Source organism: Aquarana catesbeiana, linkage group LG08 (assembly GCF_042186555.1).
Source record: "Aquarana catesbeiana isolate 2022-GZ linkage group LG08, ASM4218655v1, whole genome shotgun sequence".
NCBI classification, from domain to species: domain Eukaryota; kingdom Metazoa; phylum Chordata; class Amphibia; order Anura; family Ranidae; genus Aquarana; species Aquarana catesbeiana.
In genome coordinates this window covers 24,548,082-24,567,652 of record NC_133331.1, presented here as the reverse complement: position 1 = coordinate 24,567,652, position 19,571 = coordinate 24,548,082, and the positions used below count along the sequence as shown (strand labels likewise).

At 43.6% G+C, this 19,571-nt stretch overlaps 1 protein-coding gene across 1 annotated transcript in view; it reads left to right on the top strand.

Annotated features, from left to right (window-relative positions):
• The window catches only part of LOC141105641 (alpha-2-macroglobulin-like), a 175,249-nt gene that overhangs the window by 100,561 nt on the left and 55,117 nt on the right, over window positions 1–19,571 (top strand). Inside the window, 4 exon segments of the mRNA XM_073595612.1 lie at window positions 7,164–7,389; window positions 9,135–9,261; window positions 9,573–9,694; window positions 16,112–16,172. Of these exon segments, the coding sequence (XP_073451713.1) occupies window positions 7,164–7,389; window positions 9,135–9,261; window positions 9,573–9,694; window positions 16,112–16,172 (536 nt within the window).

Here is a 19,571-nt window from a genome sequence, read left to right as displayed (position 1 = left end):
CCAGCATGCTTAAAGTGTTCCTTTGTGCTGCAAATTTATGCTCCAGTGCTCTGCAGTGACCCCCCAAGAACTGCGCTCACCTCAGAGCGTGTGACCCAGCTATTACACTAAGCCAAAACATGCCTTCGAGCCTTCCCACGGCTCAATGCTGATCAGCTGATGCACGGCTCCAATGCAGCTCCACAAATGTAATATGTGATAAAGAGAGAACTCAATAGTGTGATAATGTTTAAAAGGTTTATTGAATTAAAACACTCCCTGCAAAGGGGTACTCACAATTCAAAGGTGCGTCAGTGCACCAATCTATACATAGGGCGGCACAGTGGTGCAGTGGTTAGCACTCTCGCCTAGCAGTAAAAAGGGTCGCTGGTTCGAATCCCAACCACGACACTACCTGCCTGGAGTTTGCATGTTCTCCCTGTGCCTGCGTGGGTTTCCTCCGGGTACTCCGGTTTCCTCCCACACTCCAAAGACATGCTGGTAGGTTAATTGGCTTCTGTCCAAAATTGGCCCTAGTATATGAATGGGGACCTTTGATTGAGGGTAGGGACTGATGTGAGTGTGCGATGTACAGGGTTAGGAACAAGGGTCAGGGTTGTAGACACACACTCACTCAGGTTGAACTGGATGGACTGGTGTCTTTATTCAACCTTACTAACTATGTAACTATAGACCTCAGACAATACAGCGGTAGCGGGGGTAAGGTATGCGTCTCATCCTGAGTAGAACTCACAGCTCCTTGCTCTGTCCTGGCCCCTCCCCTACGCGTGTTCGACACAGGGATCACGTGTCTTCATCAATCAGGGGGATGATTATATATATATATATATAATTAAATGGATTATAACCATCTTCTGAAATTCAAATAGAATAGAAAAGAATAGAATTAAAAAAACAATAGAATAGAATAGAAATAATATAACAATTTTCCAAAATTCAAATAGAATCAATTCAAATTTGAATAGAATAGAAAAGAATAGAGTAGAATAGAATAGAAAATAACACAATAGTATAGAAAAAAACAACAGAATGGAATAGAATGAATATAACTATCTTCCTATTCTAATCTATGCTTTTCAATTCAATTTTATTCTATTCTATTCCATTCTATTCTCTTCTTTTATTTTCTATCCTATTTTGTTCTGTTTTACTCTATTATATTCTATTCTTTTATTTTCTGTTATATTGTTTTGTATTCTATTCAGTTTTTTTTCTATTCTACGCCTTTATTTTCTATTCTCTTTTATACTCTTTGGAAATTCGAAAACGACTTGAATTTGAAAACTATTCAAAATTGATTTGAAAGCTTTTCGAATCAATCCAGATTTGGATTTGAAAATTTGAATTGATTTGAATACGAATGAACAAAACGGATTCCGAAAATGAATTAAACAGATTAAATTAATTAAACTAAACTAATTTATGTAAATAACGAATTGAAACAAAACAAAACAATTTTTTTTTCGTTCTGCACATGCCTAGAAATTAGCCAACTCGTCAAAAACTCCAACCACATCACTTCTGGTTTACTTAAACCAGAAGTGATTGGAGATTTTGACGAATTGCTGTTTGGACACAACACTGGCAACCGAATACAGTCTGGTACAGGAAGATTTAGCTGTTTTGACAGCACAGCGGCTAATGAGGACAAAGTTGTCACCACCTCGGAGGCAGCCATTTTGTTGGTTAGAATCGGATCTCATACTATCGCGCACCAGACTCTATTCAGTTGCCGGAGTTGTGTTCAAACAGCAGTACGTCAAAATCTCCAATTACTGATGGTTTAAAGAAACCGGGAGTTAAGTAGTTGGAGTTTCTGATGAGTTGGCTATTTTGACTGAACATCGCCATTCACAAAACACCCTGTATATTCTCAGTGAATACAAGGCATTCTCTGATTGAACAAGACGGTGATTTTGATGTCACCACTCCTCCTCTCCACCTCGTCCAATCAGAGCATGCCTTATTATTGAAAAAAAAAAACACTAGCTGTTCTGTAAGGCTACTTTCACACTGAGGCGTGCGGGTGCTGGCAGTACAGCGGAGCTAAATATAGCGCCGCTTTACTGTCATTTTAGCGGCGCTAGCGGGGCGGTTTTAACCTGGAGTTTAACCTGGAGTTGATCTTTAACCGCTTCAGCCCTGGAAGAATTTACCCCCTTCCTGACCAGAGCACTTTTTGCGATTCGGCACTACGTCGCTTTAACTGACAATTGCGCAGTCATGCAACGTTGCACCAAAACAAAATTGACGTCCTTTTTTTCCTCAAATAGAGCTTTCTCTTGGTGGTATTTGATAACCTCTGCGGTTTTAATTTTTTGCGCTATAAACAAAAAAAGAGCGACAATTTTGAAAAAAACGCATTATTTTTTACTTTTTGCTATAATAAATGTCCACCAAAAATATATATAAAAAAAGTTTTTTTTCCTCAGTTTAGGCCGATATGTATTCATCTACATATTTTTGGTAAAAAAAATCGCAATAAGTGTATATTGATTTGTTTGCGCAAAATTTATAGCGTCTACAAAATAGAGGATAGTTTTATGGCATTTTTATTATTATTATTCTTTTATTAGTAATGGAGGTGATCTGTGATTTTTATCAGGACTGCGAAATTATGGCAGACACGTCGGACAATGTTGACACATTTTTGGAACTATTGGCATTTTTACAGCGATCAGTGTTCTAAAAATGCATTGATCACTGTAAAAATGTCACTGGCAGTGAAGGGGTTAACCACTAGGGGGCAATCAAGGGGTTAATGTGTTCCCTATTGTGTGTTCTAACTGAAGGGGGGAGGGGACTGTGTAGGGGAGATGAGAGATCGCTGTTCATACTCTGTATGAACAGACGATCTGTCTCTTCTCCCCACAGAGAACCAGAAACTGTGTGTTTACACACACAGATCATGATTCTCCATGTGCCCCGAGCGGTCGTGGGAGCTCGGCGGTGATCGTGACCACCAGGCACTCACATAGGCTCCTTGGGGCGAGCAGGGGGCGTGCATGCGCGCCTCCGGCTGCACACATGCGCCCCCTAGTGGTCACAGGGTGAAGCGATGTTACATAACATCGCTTCGCCCAGCCGTACCATTCTGCCGCAGTACAACTGTGGCAGATGGTCGGCAAGTGGTTAAAGGAGAGCTTTTGGGTACATAAAAAACAAACACACATACTTACCTCTTTGCAGCAGCATCTGTATGATGCTGTAGCTGTTTCACTTTGGCCCATATGGCCACCGATCGCTCAGTTCTTAGTCTGATCAGAGCACTCTGCTCATTCAGCACCCACTGGAATGTTGGGCAGAAGAGGGGATGGGAGCAGCTGGCTTTGGTTCTTATTCATGTGCTGAGAGCCAGAGCCAGCTGTCAGCCGGGCGGCTGGGCGGATTCCGACAATAAAGTCCTTCCAGAGCCTGGAGCTGATACTAGTATCTGTATCGGTGGCGATACCAAGTATTTACACAAGTATCGGTACTCATGCAAATGCACCAATACCAGAAACCGATACTCTCAGGCTCGGTTCTTTGAGCTGTCAGTGGGTCTCCCCTGTTGACAGCTAAAGTGTTAAAGAAGTCCGGTAATTGGAGCTGTGAAAAAAAAAGCAGCCGGCAATGTTTATTAAAGCGGGGTTCCACCCAAATTTTGAACAATATCTGTATGTATTCTCTTCCTTGCCTAGATGCTGACATGCCGTTTAAAAAAATTTAAATCGCCGTAATTACCTTTTATTTTTCTATTCTTCTTTGCACTTCCTGGTTCTCCTCCCGTGGGAGTAGGCGTGTTTCTAGCCTCTCCCAGACTCCTGGGAGCTAGTCTCAGGCTTCCCAGGATGCCACTGAGCATGTGCGGGAATGAGCAGCGAATGCTGGGAGCACAGCATTCACCACATCCAGGAAATAAATACTTGTGGGCTTCAAATGCCCACAATGAAGATGGAAACCGCCTGCAGTGAATAATATAAGTTATTCTTTCCGACGAAATCTGACACAGGCGGACATATTACACGCAATATGTGAGTATGTAATGCTGAGAAGAAAAGTTTGTGAATGAACTAAAAAAAAAAAAAAAACGATAGATAGGTGGACCCCCGCTTTAACAAAATTGCTCAGCCACTGAAACACTAAAATAAAAAGAAACATTGTTTCTTTTTGTATCTTTCTGTTTCTTCATCTGCAGATCAAAGGGATGAACAAATGTTCCTCTGTTTAACTCCTTATTAACCCTTAATTTTCTCTAATCAGCCTTAATTATTTCCCTATTCTCCTCCTTTTAATTATTATTTTCCTGCTTTTTTTATTTTCACGTCTATTTTATAAACGATAAACAATTAAAACTTTTTTTTTTGTTTGCTTTGTTAGTGAATATTCTTGCACATATATATTAACATATATTTACACATTTCACATTGAAAAAGCGCAAATTTAAAAACAAAAATCAATTTATTTCATTTGTAAATAACTTTTCAATGCTTTGTATCATTGCTGACAGCTGAAGTGAAAACAAAACAGTTGCGGTAGGTATCGGTAATTGATATTGGCGAGTACTAAAAAAGATGTATCGGTACTTGTACTCATCGTAGAAAAAATCGTATCAGTGCATCCCTAGTGGCAACCCTACTGGAGTAGCTCTGTGACATCAGCTGACACTGGGCCACAGCCTGCTATAAGCTGATCCTGGGTCAAAGGCGAGCATAAGTAAGTGCACTCCTGTGCAGAAAAAAAAAAAAAAAGTTTTGGCCTACTTCTCTTTTAAACTCTACAACACAAATGTAATATATTGAAACTTACCAGTCCTTGAATTTGGTGGTTCCATTTTTTTTCCTCTTTCTGGCTAAAAACATTTTCTGCAAGTCCAGAAAGTACCTATTGACCTTGACAGAATTGCAGTGTCATTGTAACTTTCTGCGCACCCACCGTTGATCTCAGACAGTTACAAGCCTTCCCAGTTCAGTTCTGTGAACTACAGAACACCTCTCCCTATGTAACAGAGATGAGGAGAGCAGAATGATCATGTTCTCCAGATCAGGAGAGGAGCATAGGGTGACAACATTGTTTCTCTATGTGGAGAATCAGCTGAAAATAAAGGGTAAGAAGCTTGAAAAAAAAAACGAATGTAGCCACCACGAGGACTGATAAGTGGCAATTTATTACATTTTTGTTTTTTGGGTTTATCTCTATATTGGTGCTCATTTTAACCTATTAAAAGCAAAAGTTGGTGATTATTTTTTTTTTTTACAATTGGCTACAGTGCCTTGAAAAAGTATTCACACCCCTTGAAATTTTCTATATTTTGTCATGTTACAACCAAAAAGGTAAATGTATTTTATTGGGATGTTATGTAATAGACCAACACAAAGTGGCACACAATTGTGAAGTGGAAGGAAAATGATAAATGATTTTCCAAATTTTTTACAAATAAATATGTGAAAAGTGTGGGGTACATTTGTATGGCGCCCCCTGAGTCAACACTTTTGTAGAACCACCTTTCTCTGCAATTACAGCTGCAAGTCTTTTTGGGGATGCCTCTACCAGCTTTTCACATCTAGAGAGGGACATTTTTGCCCATTCTTCTTTGCAAAATAGCTCAAGTTCTGTCAGATTGGATGAAGAGCGTCTGTGAACAGCAATTTGCCACAGATTCTCGATTAGATTTAGGTCTGGACTTTGACTGGGCCATTCTAACACATGAATATGCTTTGATCTAAACCATTCCATTGTAGCTCTGGCTGTATGTTTAGGGTCGTTGTCCTGCTGGAAGATGAACCTCTCAAGTCTCAAGTCTCAAGTCTTTTGCTGACTCTAACAGGTTTTCTTCTAAGATTGCCCTGTATTTGGCTCCATCCATCTTCCCATTAATTCTGACCAGCTTCCCTGTCCTTGCTGAAGAAAAGCATCCCCACAACATGATGCTGCCACCACCATGTTTCACAGCGGGGATGGTGTGTTCAGGGTGATGTGCAGTGTTAGTTTTCCGCCACACATAGCGTTTTGCTTTTAGGCCAAATAGTTACATTTTAGTCTCATCTGACCAGAGCACCTTCTTCCACATGTTTGTGTCCCCCACATGGCTTCTTGCAAACTGCAAACAGGACTTCTTATGGCTTTCTTTGAAGAATGTCTTTCTTCTTCCCACTCTTTCTTAAAGGCAGGATTTGTGGAGAACAGGACTGATAGTTGTCCTGTGGACAGGTTCTCCCACCTGAGCTGTGGATCTCTGCAGCTCCTCCAGAGTTACCATGGGCCTCTTGGCTGCTTCTATGGCTAATGCTCTACTTGCCCGGCCATGTCTTGGTAGGATTGCAGTTGTGAAATACTCTTTCCATTTTCCGATGATGGATTGAACAGAGCTCCGTAAGATGTTCAAAGCTTGGGATTGTTTTTTTATAACCTAACCTTGCTTTAAACTTCTCCACAACTTTATCCCTGACCTGTCTGGTGTGTTCCTTGGCCTTCATGATGCTGTTTGTTAACTAACGTTTTCTAACAAACCTCGGAGGGCTTCACAGAACAGCTGTATTTATCCTGAGATTAAATTACACACAGGTGGACTCTATTTACTAACTAGGTGACTTCTGAAGGCAATTGGTTCCACTAGATTTTAGTTATGGGTTATCAGAGTAAATGGGGCTGAATACAAATGCACGCCACACTTTTCAGATATTTATTTGTAAAACATTTTGAAAACCGTTTAACATTTTCCTTTCACTTCACAATTATGTGCCACTTTGTATTGGTCTATCACATAAAATCCCAATAAAATACATTTACATTTTTGGTTGTAACATGACAAAATGTGGAAAATTTCAAGGTGTATGAATACTTTTTCAAGGCACTATATACGTACTATTTGTTATACTTGCTTATGATAAATGAAAGACCGAAAATGTGGATTTTAGTTGCTCTGTGTAGTAGCTCCATATTTCTTCATGTTTACAGTTGCTATGCATACATTCTGTTTGGGAGGTTATGGAGATAAGAAATAGGGTAAGAAAACTGGATAAAAATCTATCTTTGTCAACCATTTACTTTCTTTGCTTCATTCTTCCCATGAATGAAGGATAAAAACTGATCGGTTACTGTAATCAACTGCTTCACTTTTTGTCCAACTTGGTTTGTTTAATTTGTTTGACTATTTGTTCTTGTTTGTTCTCTGTCTTTTCTAGAGACTCTGGCAGTACTGACCTCCATCAAAAGGCTCCAGACACCATCACAGACTGGAATGCCGGGGCCGTATGTTTGGGTCAGAGTGGACTTGGCCTATCTCCTTCTGTCTCTCTTCGGGTCTTCCAGCCATTCTTTGTGGATCTCACCCTCCCATACTCTGTAGTGAGAGGAGAAACTTTCATCCTTAAAGCCTTGGTGTTTAACTATCTCAAACAGTGCATTAAGGTATTGAACAAATCATCTGAATATTCTTTATCCGCTCATTTGCACATTGTTGCCTGTGATCCATGAGATATAATGTGCTTTCCTTGTTCCTCTTTGATTTTTTGGTTACTTCTGTACTTTTGTACTCTTTGCTGTTTTTTTGTTTTTATTATTTGATAAAACATTTGAACAAGGAATACTCTTTAGCCAATCAAGCACAAACTAAATGGATACAGACCTTACTTAATTGCAGCCCAATCCATCCAATTTATTGGGCAACCATGTAAGGTCTATGGGTGCATTCCATCACCACGGCCTAGGCAGCCTGGAGCCAAATGTGTCTAAATGTGCCTACCAGTGGCAGCTGGTGGTATATTTTTTTTTTGGGGGGTACACAGTCGGTCTGGTCTTCCACACCCCCACCCTCCCCTAGGTTGGTCGATCGGTCTCCACACTTACCCCATCTAGGTCACAAGCTTCCTCCAGGTGCCAGGGGCCAGCTTCACCCTGCATCTCCTAATTCCTCGGCTTCACAGCGGCGCGCTTCCCCTACGTCTCCTCCCTCCTCCTCCTCGGCGGTCAATAGGAACGCTTCTCCTCTTGGGCCAATTGGGTCTCAGGACCCACTTCCTGAGCCAGGATTGGCCGGGAGGAGAATCAGGAAGACAATAGTGAATATTAATTTGCGATTGTCACACAACTGGGTGGGCACTTCTAAAAAATAAAAATAAAACTCCCCATTGGACTACCTTGGCGTCCAGTGCCCTGCATGTAAATTAGGGGCCGGGCGCATGGATTAGGGGGTGGCGCCCCTGCGCCCCATATGGATGGGCCGCCGCTGGTGCCTACTGCTTCTAGCTTTGCAGAATAAACATAAATTGACCCAAACTTGCTTATGCCTAGACCATTAGACATCCTCTGATTCCTATGGCTAGCTTTAAGGCGTGTGTAGACAGACTGCAGGCTCAACAGTATATCAAATGCAGTGTGTGTGTTTAGGAACTTCCAAGATGCTTTGAGTTGCTTTGGTGTGCCTTTCAGTTGCTTACATTTTTTTTCTAATTTGCATTGAGGTGAATTGCGTTTTCATTCATGTTGACTTGTATATCATAGAAAAGCGGCTTGAACACAATGAAAAGTCCATCGACATGACCCCTAAACGGGAAACTCCAGTTTTATTTTAAAAAAATTCCCTCAAAGCCAACTAGATACACTTCAAAACTATCTGCACATTTTTGATAGCTTATGTTCTATAGATTTTTATACAGACACAGTCAGTGACCTTTCTAAAGCCTGTAGCTAAATGAAAATGTATGCCTTTACTTTAATCATATATCAGTCTTATGGATGTGGCTTAATGTGACTTATAGGTTAAGACCTTCGACTTTAAATCCAACATTTCATATTCCTGACATGTGTCTTCTGTACTATGTACTTGTATTATAAAAAAAGTATGCTGTTCTCTTTGTATTGCTTCCTTGTGAAATCCCCGGTGTTCCTGCCAGCCCCTCTGCTTTCCTATTAAAAACTGACCACACTAGGCATGAGAGCCCATCTGCTGTTTTCCTCCCTCAGCTCTGATACAGCTGAAAACAGAAAAAAAGTGTGATCACTTATAAAAAAAAAGGAAGAAAAAGTGTTTACAGGGTATTTGTTTTTTTAGATCTATACACAAACGTTTTGTCTTTCATTTCTATTGTAAACTGAATTGGGTGCTTTTGCAAGGTGAGGGTTTACATATACTTTAACTAACATTGTTTTGACAGATTAAAGTCACGCTGCGGCCCACTGAGGAGTTGGAGCAGACACCTTGTGCAGGCTGTACCTACAGCAGCTGCCTGTGTGCCGACGAGAGCAAAACCTTCTACTGGAACCTGAAGGCCACCAAACTGGGTGAGGAGGGATTTTTGAACCCGATATTAGACATTTATTGTTTTGCTGGTATTGTTGATAACTGGTCAACATGTTCATTAGCAAATCATTAGTATAATGATACTTTAATCATTATATCAGGTTACTATTTTCTTTCTTTTTTTCACCTTTTATCTGCTCCGCATTCTACCTTTGAGCATGAAACTCGTTCTGACGGATTTTTTTTTTTTTTTTTGTAGGATGCCCACGGGATCCAACTAGTTGTTTCTTTTCATGTTACAGTAAACCTTTACCGTCTAGCCTTATTTAATGGTGACCTCATCTTTTTGCAGGAGAAGTAAATATCACAGTACAGACTAAGGCCATGAACACTAAAGAGCTGTGCCAGAATGAGATCCCATTTGTTCCCAAGCAAGGAGCCACTGATACCATTGTGAAACCCTTACTTGTACAGGTCAGTGCGAAAGTACAGATCTAGATCACAGGAATATGCAAAGCATGGCCTAGTTTAGATTATTAAAAGGAATCATACTCACATTTGGAAGCAAACATTTAAATTTGAAAGATAATATGTAGCTATTTGAAGGTAAAACTATCAAACTTTATGGATTATCATGGGGCTAGTGTGTGGGTATTCTGCATTTTCTGTGTGTGCTCTGACTGCATCTGTCGTTGTATTTATTTTTCCTGTCTATGTGTGCTTTCAACTGTGTGCTCTGTGGCAGTAATGGCTGGTGTTCAATATTTTGGGGGGGCGGCAAACCAACGCCAACCCCCCCTGCGGGAGACGGACAGGAATGCGGTGATCCCCCCTCCCTCCCTCTACAGGAAATGGATGGAAATGTGTTGATCCCCTAGGGGGAGACAAACGAGAATGCGGTGATCCCCCAGGGGGAGGCAGATGGGAATGCAGTGATCCCCCCTCTGCGGGAGACTGACGGGAATACGGTGATCCCCCCAGGGGGAGACGGATGGAATGCAGTGATCCCCCAGGGGGAGACGGATGGGAATGCGGTGATTCCCCCCCAGGGGGAGGCAGAAGGGAATGTGGTGATTCCCCCAGGGGGAGACAGACGGGAATGCAGTGATCCCCCCTCCCTCTGCGGGAGACGGACAGGAATGCAGTGATCCTCCCTGTGGGGGAGATGGACGGGAAAGCGGTGATCCCCCCTCCCTCCCCCTGCTGGAGATGGATGGGAATGCAGTGATCCCCCCTCCCTCCCCCTGTGGGAGACGGACGGGAATGCGGTGATCCCCCTCCCTCCCCCTGCGGGAGACGGAAGGGAATGCGGTGATCCCCCCAGGGGGAGATGGATGGGAATGGGGTGATCCCCTCCAGGGGGAGACGGATGGGAATGCAGAGATCCTCCTCGAGGGGGAGATGGACAGGAATGCGGTGATCCCCCCAGGGGGAGATGGACGGGAATAGGGTGATCCCCCCAGGGGGAGGCAGACTGGAATGCACTGATCCCCCCTCCCTCTGCAGGAGACGGATGGGAATGTGGTGATCCCCCCAGGGGGAGACAGATGGGAATGCAGTGATCCCCCCAGGGGGAGGCAGATGGGAATGCAGTGATCATCCCCTCCCTCTGCGGGAGACAGATGGGAATGCGGTGATCCCCCCCCAGGGGGAGACGGATGGGAATGCGGTGATCCCCCCAGAGGGAGGCAGAAGGGAATGTGGTGATCCCCCCAGGGGGAGGCAGATGGGAATGCAGTAAACCCCCTCCCTCTGCGGGAGATGGATGGGAATGCAGTGATCCTCCCCAGGGGGAGATGGACAGAAATGCGGTGATCCCCCTCCCTCCCCCTGCGGGAGACGGACGGGAATGCGGTGATCTCCCCAGGGGGAGATGGATGGGAATGGGGAGATCCCCCTCAGGGGGAGATAGACAGGAATGCAGTGATCCCCCTCAGGGGCAGATGGACGGGAATGCGGTGATCCCCCCCAGGGGGAGATGGATGGGAATGCAGCAGTGATCAGAGGCCTCCTTACCTTAGGAAGGAGGCAGATCAGGCAGACATTAATGGCTGGTGTTCAATATTTTGGGGGGGCGGCAAACCAACGCCAACCCCCCCTGCGGGAGACGGACAGGAATGCGGTGATCCCCCCTCCCTCCCTCTACAGGAAATGGATGGAAATGTGGTGATCCCCTAGGGGGAGACAGACGAGAATGCGGTGATCCCCCCAGGGGGAGGCAGATGGGAATGCAGTGATCCCCCCCTCTGCGGGAGACTGACGGGAATACGGTGATCCCCCCAGGGGGAGACGGATGGAATGCGGTGATCCCCCAGGGGGAGACGGATGGGAATGCGGGGATTCCCCCCCAGGGGGAGGCAGAAGGGAATGTGGTGATTCCCCCAGGGGGAGACAGATGGGAATGCAGTGATCCCCCCTCCCTCTGCGGGAGACGGACAGGAATGCAGTGATCCTCCCTGTGGGGGAGATGGACGGGAAAGCGGTGATCCCCCCTCCCTCCCCCTGCTGGAGATGGATGGGAATGCAGTGATCCCCCCTCCCTCCCCCTGTGGGAGACGGATGGGAATGCGGTGATCCCCCTCCCTCCCCCTGCGGGAGACGGAAGGGAATGCGGTGATCCCCCCAGGGGGAGATGGATGGGAATGGGGTGATCCCCTCCAGGGGGAGATGGACGGGAATGCAGAGATCCTCCTCGAGGGGGAGATGGACAGAGATGCGGTGATCCCCCCAGGGGGAGATGGACGGGAATAGGGTGATCCCCCCAGGGGGAGGCAGACTGGAATGCACTGATCCCCCCTCCCTCTGCAGGAGACGGATGGGAATGTGGTGATCCCCCCAGGGGGAGACAGATGGGAATGCAGTGATCCCCCCAGGGGGAGGCAGATGGGAATGCAGTGATCACCCCCTCCCTCTGCGGGAGACAGATGGGAATGCGGTGATCCCCCCAGGGGGAGACGGATGGGAATGCGGTGATCCCCCCAGAGGGAGGCAGAAGGGAATGTGGTGATCCCCCCAGGGGGAGGCAGATGGGAATGCAGTAAACCCCCTCCCTCTGCGGGAGATGAATGGGAATGCAGTGATCCTCCCCAGGGGGAGATGGACAGAAATGCGGTGATCCCCCTCCCTCCCCCTGCGGGAGACGGACGGGAATGCGGTGATCTCCCCAGGGGGAGATGGATGGGAATGGGGAGATCCCCCTCAGGGGGAGATAGACAGGAATGCAGTGATCCCCCTCAGGGGCAGATGGACGGGAATGCGGTGATCCCCCCCAGGGGGAGATGGATGGGAATGCAGCAGCGATCAGAGGCCTCCTTACCTTAGGAAGGAGGCAGATCAGGCAGACATGGAACCCGGGCTGCAGCTCCTCGCTCTGGGGCCATTGCTTCTCTTCCAGGCCGAACAGGAAGTGGGTCCTGACTGAGACCCAGTTGGCCGGGAGTCCAAAGACTCCCTGGTCAGTCGGGTCTCAGGAACTGCTTCCTGATCGGCCGGGAGGAGATTTAGGAAGGCAATAGTGAATATTAATAATGTCACACAAGTGGGTGCACTGCGCCCTGAGCCCACCCTTTTTTGAAGCCAATTAGAGCCTCAGGCTGTTATCATGTGCTTAAAAAAAAGAAATCCCATTGAAATCCATGCGTCTGGGGCCCCGCATGTAGATTAGGCAGCCTAACACATGCAGTGGGGGGGTGCCCGTGCGCCCCCTATGGATGGGCTGTCACTGCTCTGTGGGCTCCATGCGCACTGTGCCTGTGCATTCTTTATGTGTGCAACTGTTCATAACTTGACTGTGTATGCGCTGAGTATATTTGATATAACTGTTTACTCTTGGAGCTTATGATCTTTTTGCTGTTTTCTGCATGTGGGGTGGCCCACAGGCTTTACTTTCTAGACATGCAATCTGTTTAGAGCCCTGGTACCCAACCTGGGGCTCTTTGGTACTTTTTGTGCAGTCCTCAGTGTGCAAACACTAATCTGTGTTTCCCTATACCTCTTTTATAATAGTGATTTTTAGCAGCCTCATGTAATGTCTCCAATCTATGAAGCAAGCTCCTAGTCTCCAATGACTTCTATATAATGTCCACAGTCTTTGATAGACATGTGCACTGCCAAAAAATGTGTTCATTTTTGTTTTGTTTTTTTTGTTTTTCCAGTTATCCATTATAATCACAATTTGTAAATTCGAAAATTTGTAGATTTGAAAATTTGTAATTTCATAAATTCGAAAATTCGTAAATTCAAAAATCCAAAAATCCAATAATAAGAACTAAAATTCTAAAGACTAACTAACTAACTAACTAATAATAACTAACTAACTAATAATAACTAACTATTAAATTATAGGTATTGGAATTTCCTTTCAAATTTGGCTGTTGGTGAACGTAAGGAATGCAAACTTACTTTGAAAAAAAACATACCACTATAAACTATGCAAAAGGGGCAGCTGTTCTGTGCCTATATTAATCCTTATTTAGCACCCTCCTCTAGTTGGGCTGCTAGGCTAAATTTAGTTTTTTAGTTTCACTGTAGTGAGTGGATCAGTGATCTATTGGTTTTTCTTGGTATTCTGCTGCACTCAGTTTTTGGCGCACCTTGTTTTTCTCCCATTGTTCTTCCAGAGATTGAACTTTATAGACTTTTAGTTGTGTTATCAGTGTGTTTCGGTACCCTCTCCTGCACCATTCTGTTTTTGTCTTATTGGTTTTGTCTCTTCAGGGTTTCCTAAACTGAGAGTTTTATTCCCCCCACTTGCCTCTAAAAAACATTTCTAGAGCATAGGGCAGGGAGATTCAGATTCTCAGTTGAATATTTATCATGCCCCAGCCAATCCCTCGAAGGGGGCATTCATGGTGGCTGGTGGTGAGGTGATAAATCTGCGGGAGGGCCTGAGTGGAGGGTCTTTTCCTCTCCAGGTAGGGTTCCAGGCTCCTGGAGAGGGGGCTGATGCCCCTAGAAGAGAGAGCAGGCAAGAGATTACAGTCTGGGCCTTGGCAGAAGCTGGACTGAGGACCTTGAAAAGATTGCTTGAGGATTATATTTGCTGGAGAGCATTGTTCTGAAATCCTGGTCTGGTAAAGGATCTTTTTATTTCCCTCACTGAGGATCTGCCTGTGGATGTTGGGTGGCAGCCAGCTTCTGGAATACTGCAAGCAAAGACCTTGCTGTGGACTATTAGTTGTCCAAGTGTCAGAATCTATATATGGTACTGGGACCTGCTACTATAGGGTTCTTAATATCCTGCCCATTCCCTATTACCTCCAGAAAAGGCTACTATTCGAAAATTAATGAGAAGTTTGTCTTTCCATTATTGCTATTGATCATTTTGGAGTATTCTGTGATCTCTTCTCCTGGTAAAGTTCATCAGCAATAAATACTAAAAACACTTCCCCTAGACCAGGGGTCTCAAACTGGTGGCCCTCCAGCTCTTGCAAAACTACAAGTCCCATGATGCATTGCAAGGCTGACAGTTACAAGCATGACTCCCACAGGCAGAGGCATGATGGGACTTGTAGCTTCACAACAGCTGGAGGGCCACCAGTTTGAGACCCTTTCCCTAGACTGAGCCTGAATTGTCAGTGTTTGTGGATCTGTTCATGTGACTGGGAGCCTCTGTACTCTACTGGGCAACCTGGGTTCATTCTCAGCAGCCCCTTCAGGGGGTAAGCATTACACTTATTAATGTCAGTTAAAGGAATTGGGTGGCTATTACTATTCCTAAGGCCACGTTCCCTGATCTAGTTCTGTCTAACTGTTTCCATAAAATGAGATCCTTCCTTGTGTATCCAGGTCTACTCTTCAGTAAACCTGGATATACAAGGAAATTGGAATCCATTGCAAATGACTTTGATGGACAAAAGAACCATAGAAGTAAGGGATAGCTTGTTGGGTTTCGTTTTTGATTTATGATTAAATGCTTGGCATATGTTGTACCTATCTTCCAAAATACTTTAAAATAACCCCAACAACAATAGAAAATGTAACACTGAAATTTAAGGTGAACTTTCTATCAGATAGGGCTACTCACCGAGGCAGAGATGTTGAGAGCAGTAACCTCTTGCGACTAAACGCACTCCACTCCTGGAAATGGTACAGGGGGTGAAGGGCACAAAGAGGCAAGAGTCACCAGCAGGCTGGGCAGATCTTGCGTGAAGGTCACCGGCAGGGAGACAGCTGTGCAGGACTGGAAGATGCTGAAGCTCAAGGAGGATAAACAGCCGATCCAACAACAGGCCGGGGGTCAAACACCGTTGACTAGTAAGAGTCTCTAGACAGTCTAGTGAAAAGGACTGTTAGCAGGTCTGTCAACAGGCTGATGACTTAGTACTGAAGATTGATAGCAAAGTCCGTAAACAGGCCAAGGGTCAAACACAGGAAGCAAGTGGAGAAGTCCAAGAGGCAAGCAGAGGGTCAGATGCAGGAAGAGATCAGAGCAGGTCAAGGTCAATCCGGGCCACAACAAGTAATCAAAAATCAGGATACAAGCAGGAAACACACAGGGAGCTGAAAGACAAACCAATAATCTCGTCATGGCACAGAGTGGCTTTTATAGACCAGTGGGAGGCTCATGTTGTGCGCGCTATTGCGTACGCGCGTTCACCGTTCCGCTGAATCACGCACGCGCATTAGCCATTTCGCTGAATTGCACACAAACATTAGCTGTTTAGCCGAATTGTGCACGCGCATTAACCGTTTCGCTGTATTGTGCCCAGGGATGCGCCGGAGTGCTGCTCTACCGCGCATGTGTGAAGGAAGGCAGCGATATTGGCAAGACTGGTACTTGCCTCTTTCCTGGCACTTACATACTTTCTGTTCAGCAGCAGCATGTGCACTGGTAATGGTATCACCATGTGTTCTTAGCTTGTAATCTCTCTGTCTTATTTCTATTGACAGCCCGGAGGAATCCTGGTGGAGAAATCACACAGCTCTTTGCTCTGCATCAAGGAGGGAGAAGGTGAGGTGACAAGTATGGAAAACAGAGACCAATTGTATCCTGGGCTTACTGTATTTTAACCTCCTAAACTAATCTAGCTGTGAACTAGACATGTGCGGTTCGTTTTGTTCTGAATTAAAATTAGAATTAGAATAGTACCAAGTTTAAACAAATCCGAAATAACGAAAAAAAATTTGGAAGAAATTTGAATAGTATTCAAATTCAAATCGTTTTCCAATTTCCAAAGCGAATGAAATAGAATAGAACATAGAGGAATAGAATAGGATATATATATATATATATATATATATATATATATATATATATATATATATATATATATATATATATATATATATATATATATATATATATATATATATACTGTATTTATTGGCGTATAACACTCACTTTTTCACCATGAAAATCGGGTGCAAATAGCATGTGCGTGTTATACGCCAATACTTCAATTTCAGCTGCCTCGGAAGCAACGGGGGGGGGGGACGAGTGCTGTCAGATTACATACAGTGAGAATCTCCTGTTTACTTGGCGGCCTCTGTAATAGGAAGTCAATAGATGGCAATGGCGAGGCTGCTGCATTTATGGCAATGGCGAGGCTGCTGCATTTATGGCAATGGTGAGGCTGCTGCATTTATGGCAATGGTGAGGCTGCTGCATTGATGGCAATGGTGAGGCTGCATTGATGTGGACTAATAAGGCTGCACTGATGGCAATGGTGAGGCTGCAGATGGGCACTGACCCTTATTTTGCTTCTTATTTAAAATTTAAGTTTTTTCCTGAAACTTCCCTCTTAAAATGAATGTGCGTGTTATACGCCTGTGCGTGTTATATGCCGATTAGGGATGAGCCGAACACCCCCCTGTTCGGTTCGCACCAGAACATGCGAACAAGAAAAAAGTTCACTCGAACACGCGAACACCGTTAAAGCCTATGGGACACGAACACGAATAATCAAAAGTGCTAATTTTAAAGGCTTATATGCAAGTTATTGTCATAAAAAGTGTTTGGGGACCTGGGTCCTGCCCCAGGGGACATGGATCAATGCAAAAAAATGGGATTTCCTGTTTTGCATGGTATTTGGACAGACTGGCCAAATGTGCTGCTCTGTAGTAGTTAGTAAAATTAGGGTATCCCAGGCCTCTTTATTTTTGGGAAGATGTAGTGTGTGTATAGGTATACGTGGTTTAGAAGAGCCCCATATAAACGAAGTTGCTCTTTTTTGTACTATTCTCAAAAAATAGGAAGGAATTGGAATAGGGAGGACTCTGAATAGATAAAGCAATTTGGGTAGAATAGTCATTTTGATTGCATTAATCTTCCCTATCCAGGATAAAGGAAGTTGCGACCATTGTTTTATTAGATTTGTGATCTGTCTTAATACAGGAGGATAATTGGTTGAGAATAAGTCAGAATGAGATGCTGTTAAATGAATTCCAAGATATGGGATTGATTTTTCTGCCCATGTGAATGGGAGTGCAGCCCTAGCCGGGATCAATTCCATGTTTGTGAGTGAAATATTAAGCACTAGGCATTTCTTAGGATTAATCATAAGGCCGGATAGGGCTGCAAATCCATCAAGAGCTGGTATTAAGTTAGGACCAGAGACCTGTGGTGATGATAGAAAAAGTAATATATCGTCTGCAAATATACATAATTTGTGTGTAATACCTCCTACTTCAATGCCAGTTATAGTTTGGTTTGTTCTGATGTATTGGGCCATGGGTTTGAGTATAAGGGCAAATAATAAGGGAGATAATGGGCAACCCTGTCGGGTACCTCTTTCGATATTAAAGGCTTCAGATTTGTATCCAGCATATTTTATATAGGCTTTGGGTTTATTATATAATGCTTTGATCCATGTTAAAAAGTGGGGTCCAAAACCCCATTTTTGTAATGAATATTGCATATATTGCCAGGATACTGTGTCAAATGCCCTCTTAATATCGAGAGATAGAAAACATAAAGGGATTTTCTGTTTTTTAGCAATATGTGCCAATAACACTGCCCTGCGTATATTATCGCCTGCCTGTCTATTTGGCATGAAGCCTACTTGATTTCTATGTATTAATTTTCCTATAATGCTATTGAGGCGTTTTGCTATTATTTTTGCTAATAATTTAATATCGAGGTTTAACAGAGAGATAGGCCGATAATTCACACAGGAAGTATCATCAGAAAGGGGTTTTGGGATCATACAAACAATTGCCATTAGTGTTTCTTGCCGAAAAGAATGTCCATCTAGAAGTTTGTTAAAAGTTTCAGTGAGAATGGGAGAGAGTATTTCTGAGAATGTTTTATAGTATAAAGCCGAGTAGCCGTCTGGGCCTGGTCTTTTGTTAAGTTTTAGGTCTTTTATGGCGTTAGCAACTTCATCTATAGTTATAGGCTCATCCAAACTGCTTTTTTGATTCTGAGATAACTCAGGTAAGGTTATTTTTGAGAAGAAGGATTCAGCCTCTGTAGGATTAAATTCATTGTTTGTCTTGTATAAAGTTGCGAGATGTGAGTGAAATTTATGGACTATTTTAACTGGATTACAAGTGTAAACATTTTTTGATAATTTCAAGCGTATTGGTTTGAAAGATTTGTTAGTTGAATTTAATGCCCGAGCCAAATATGTACCTGGTTTGTTTGTATTCATGTAGAAATTGTGTTTGGAGCATTTGAGGGATTTATCAACTGACTCAGTGAGAAATAGATCGTATTCCAATCTAGATTTTTCCAGATGAGATTTTGTACTCTGAGATGGATTATCTTGAAATGATATGTAGGCTGCATTAAAATTGAGTTCTAGTTTTTTTGCTAGATTTTTGCGTTCCCGTTTAAATAGTGCCATTTGTCTTTGTATTGTACCACGCAAGACAGGCTTATGAGCTTCCCACAGTGTTATTGGGGAGATGTCTGTTGTATTATTAATTGATATGTATTCCTTTAAAGCTTGTTCAATGGCCATCTGATGTAGTGGGTGTTTGAGCATTATGTCCGCTAAGTACCACGTTGGGTCATGCGCTTTTGGTATGGCTGAGGCTATAGTAGTGTATACTGCATTATGGTCAGACCACGGAATCGGAATTATATCTGATGCAATAATTTCTGTTATCATTCCTATTGTTAGAAAAATATGATCTATTCTGGTGAAGGTTTGATGAGGGTGCGAGAAATAAGTGAATTTCTTTTTCATTGGGTTACTTTCTCTCCACGAATCTACCAGATTGTATTTGGAAAGAAGTTGAGAAAAAGGTAATCTAGAGGTTATTTTGGATGGTGTAAAAGGTGATTTATCTAGAAATGGGAGGAGGACCTGGTTCGAATCCCCACACATTATCACTGTTCCTATTTTGTGTGTATTAATCACTTGTAATATATGTGAGAGGAATGGTGTAGGTTGTTTGTTAGGAG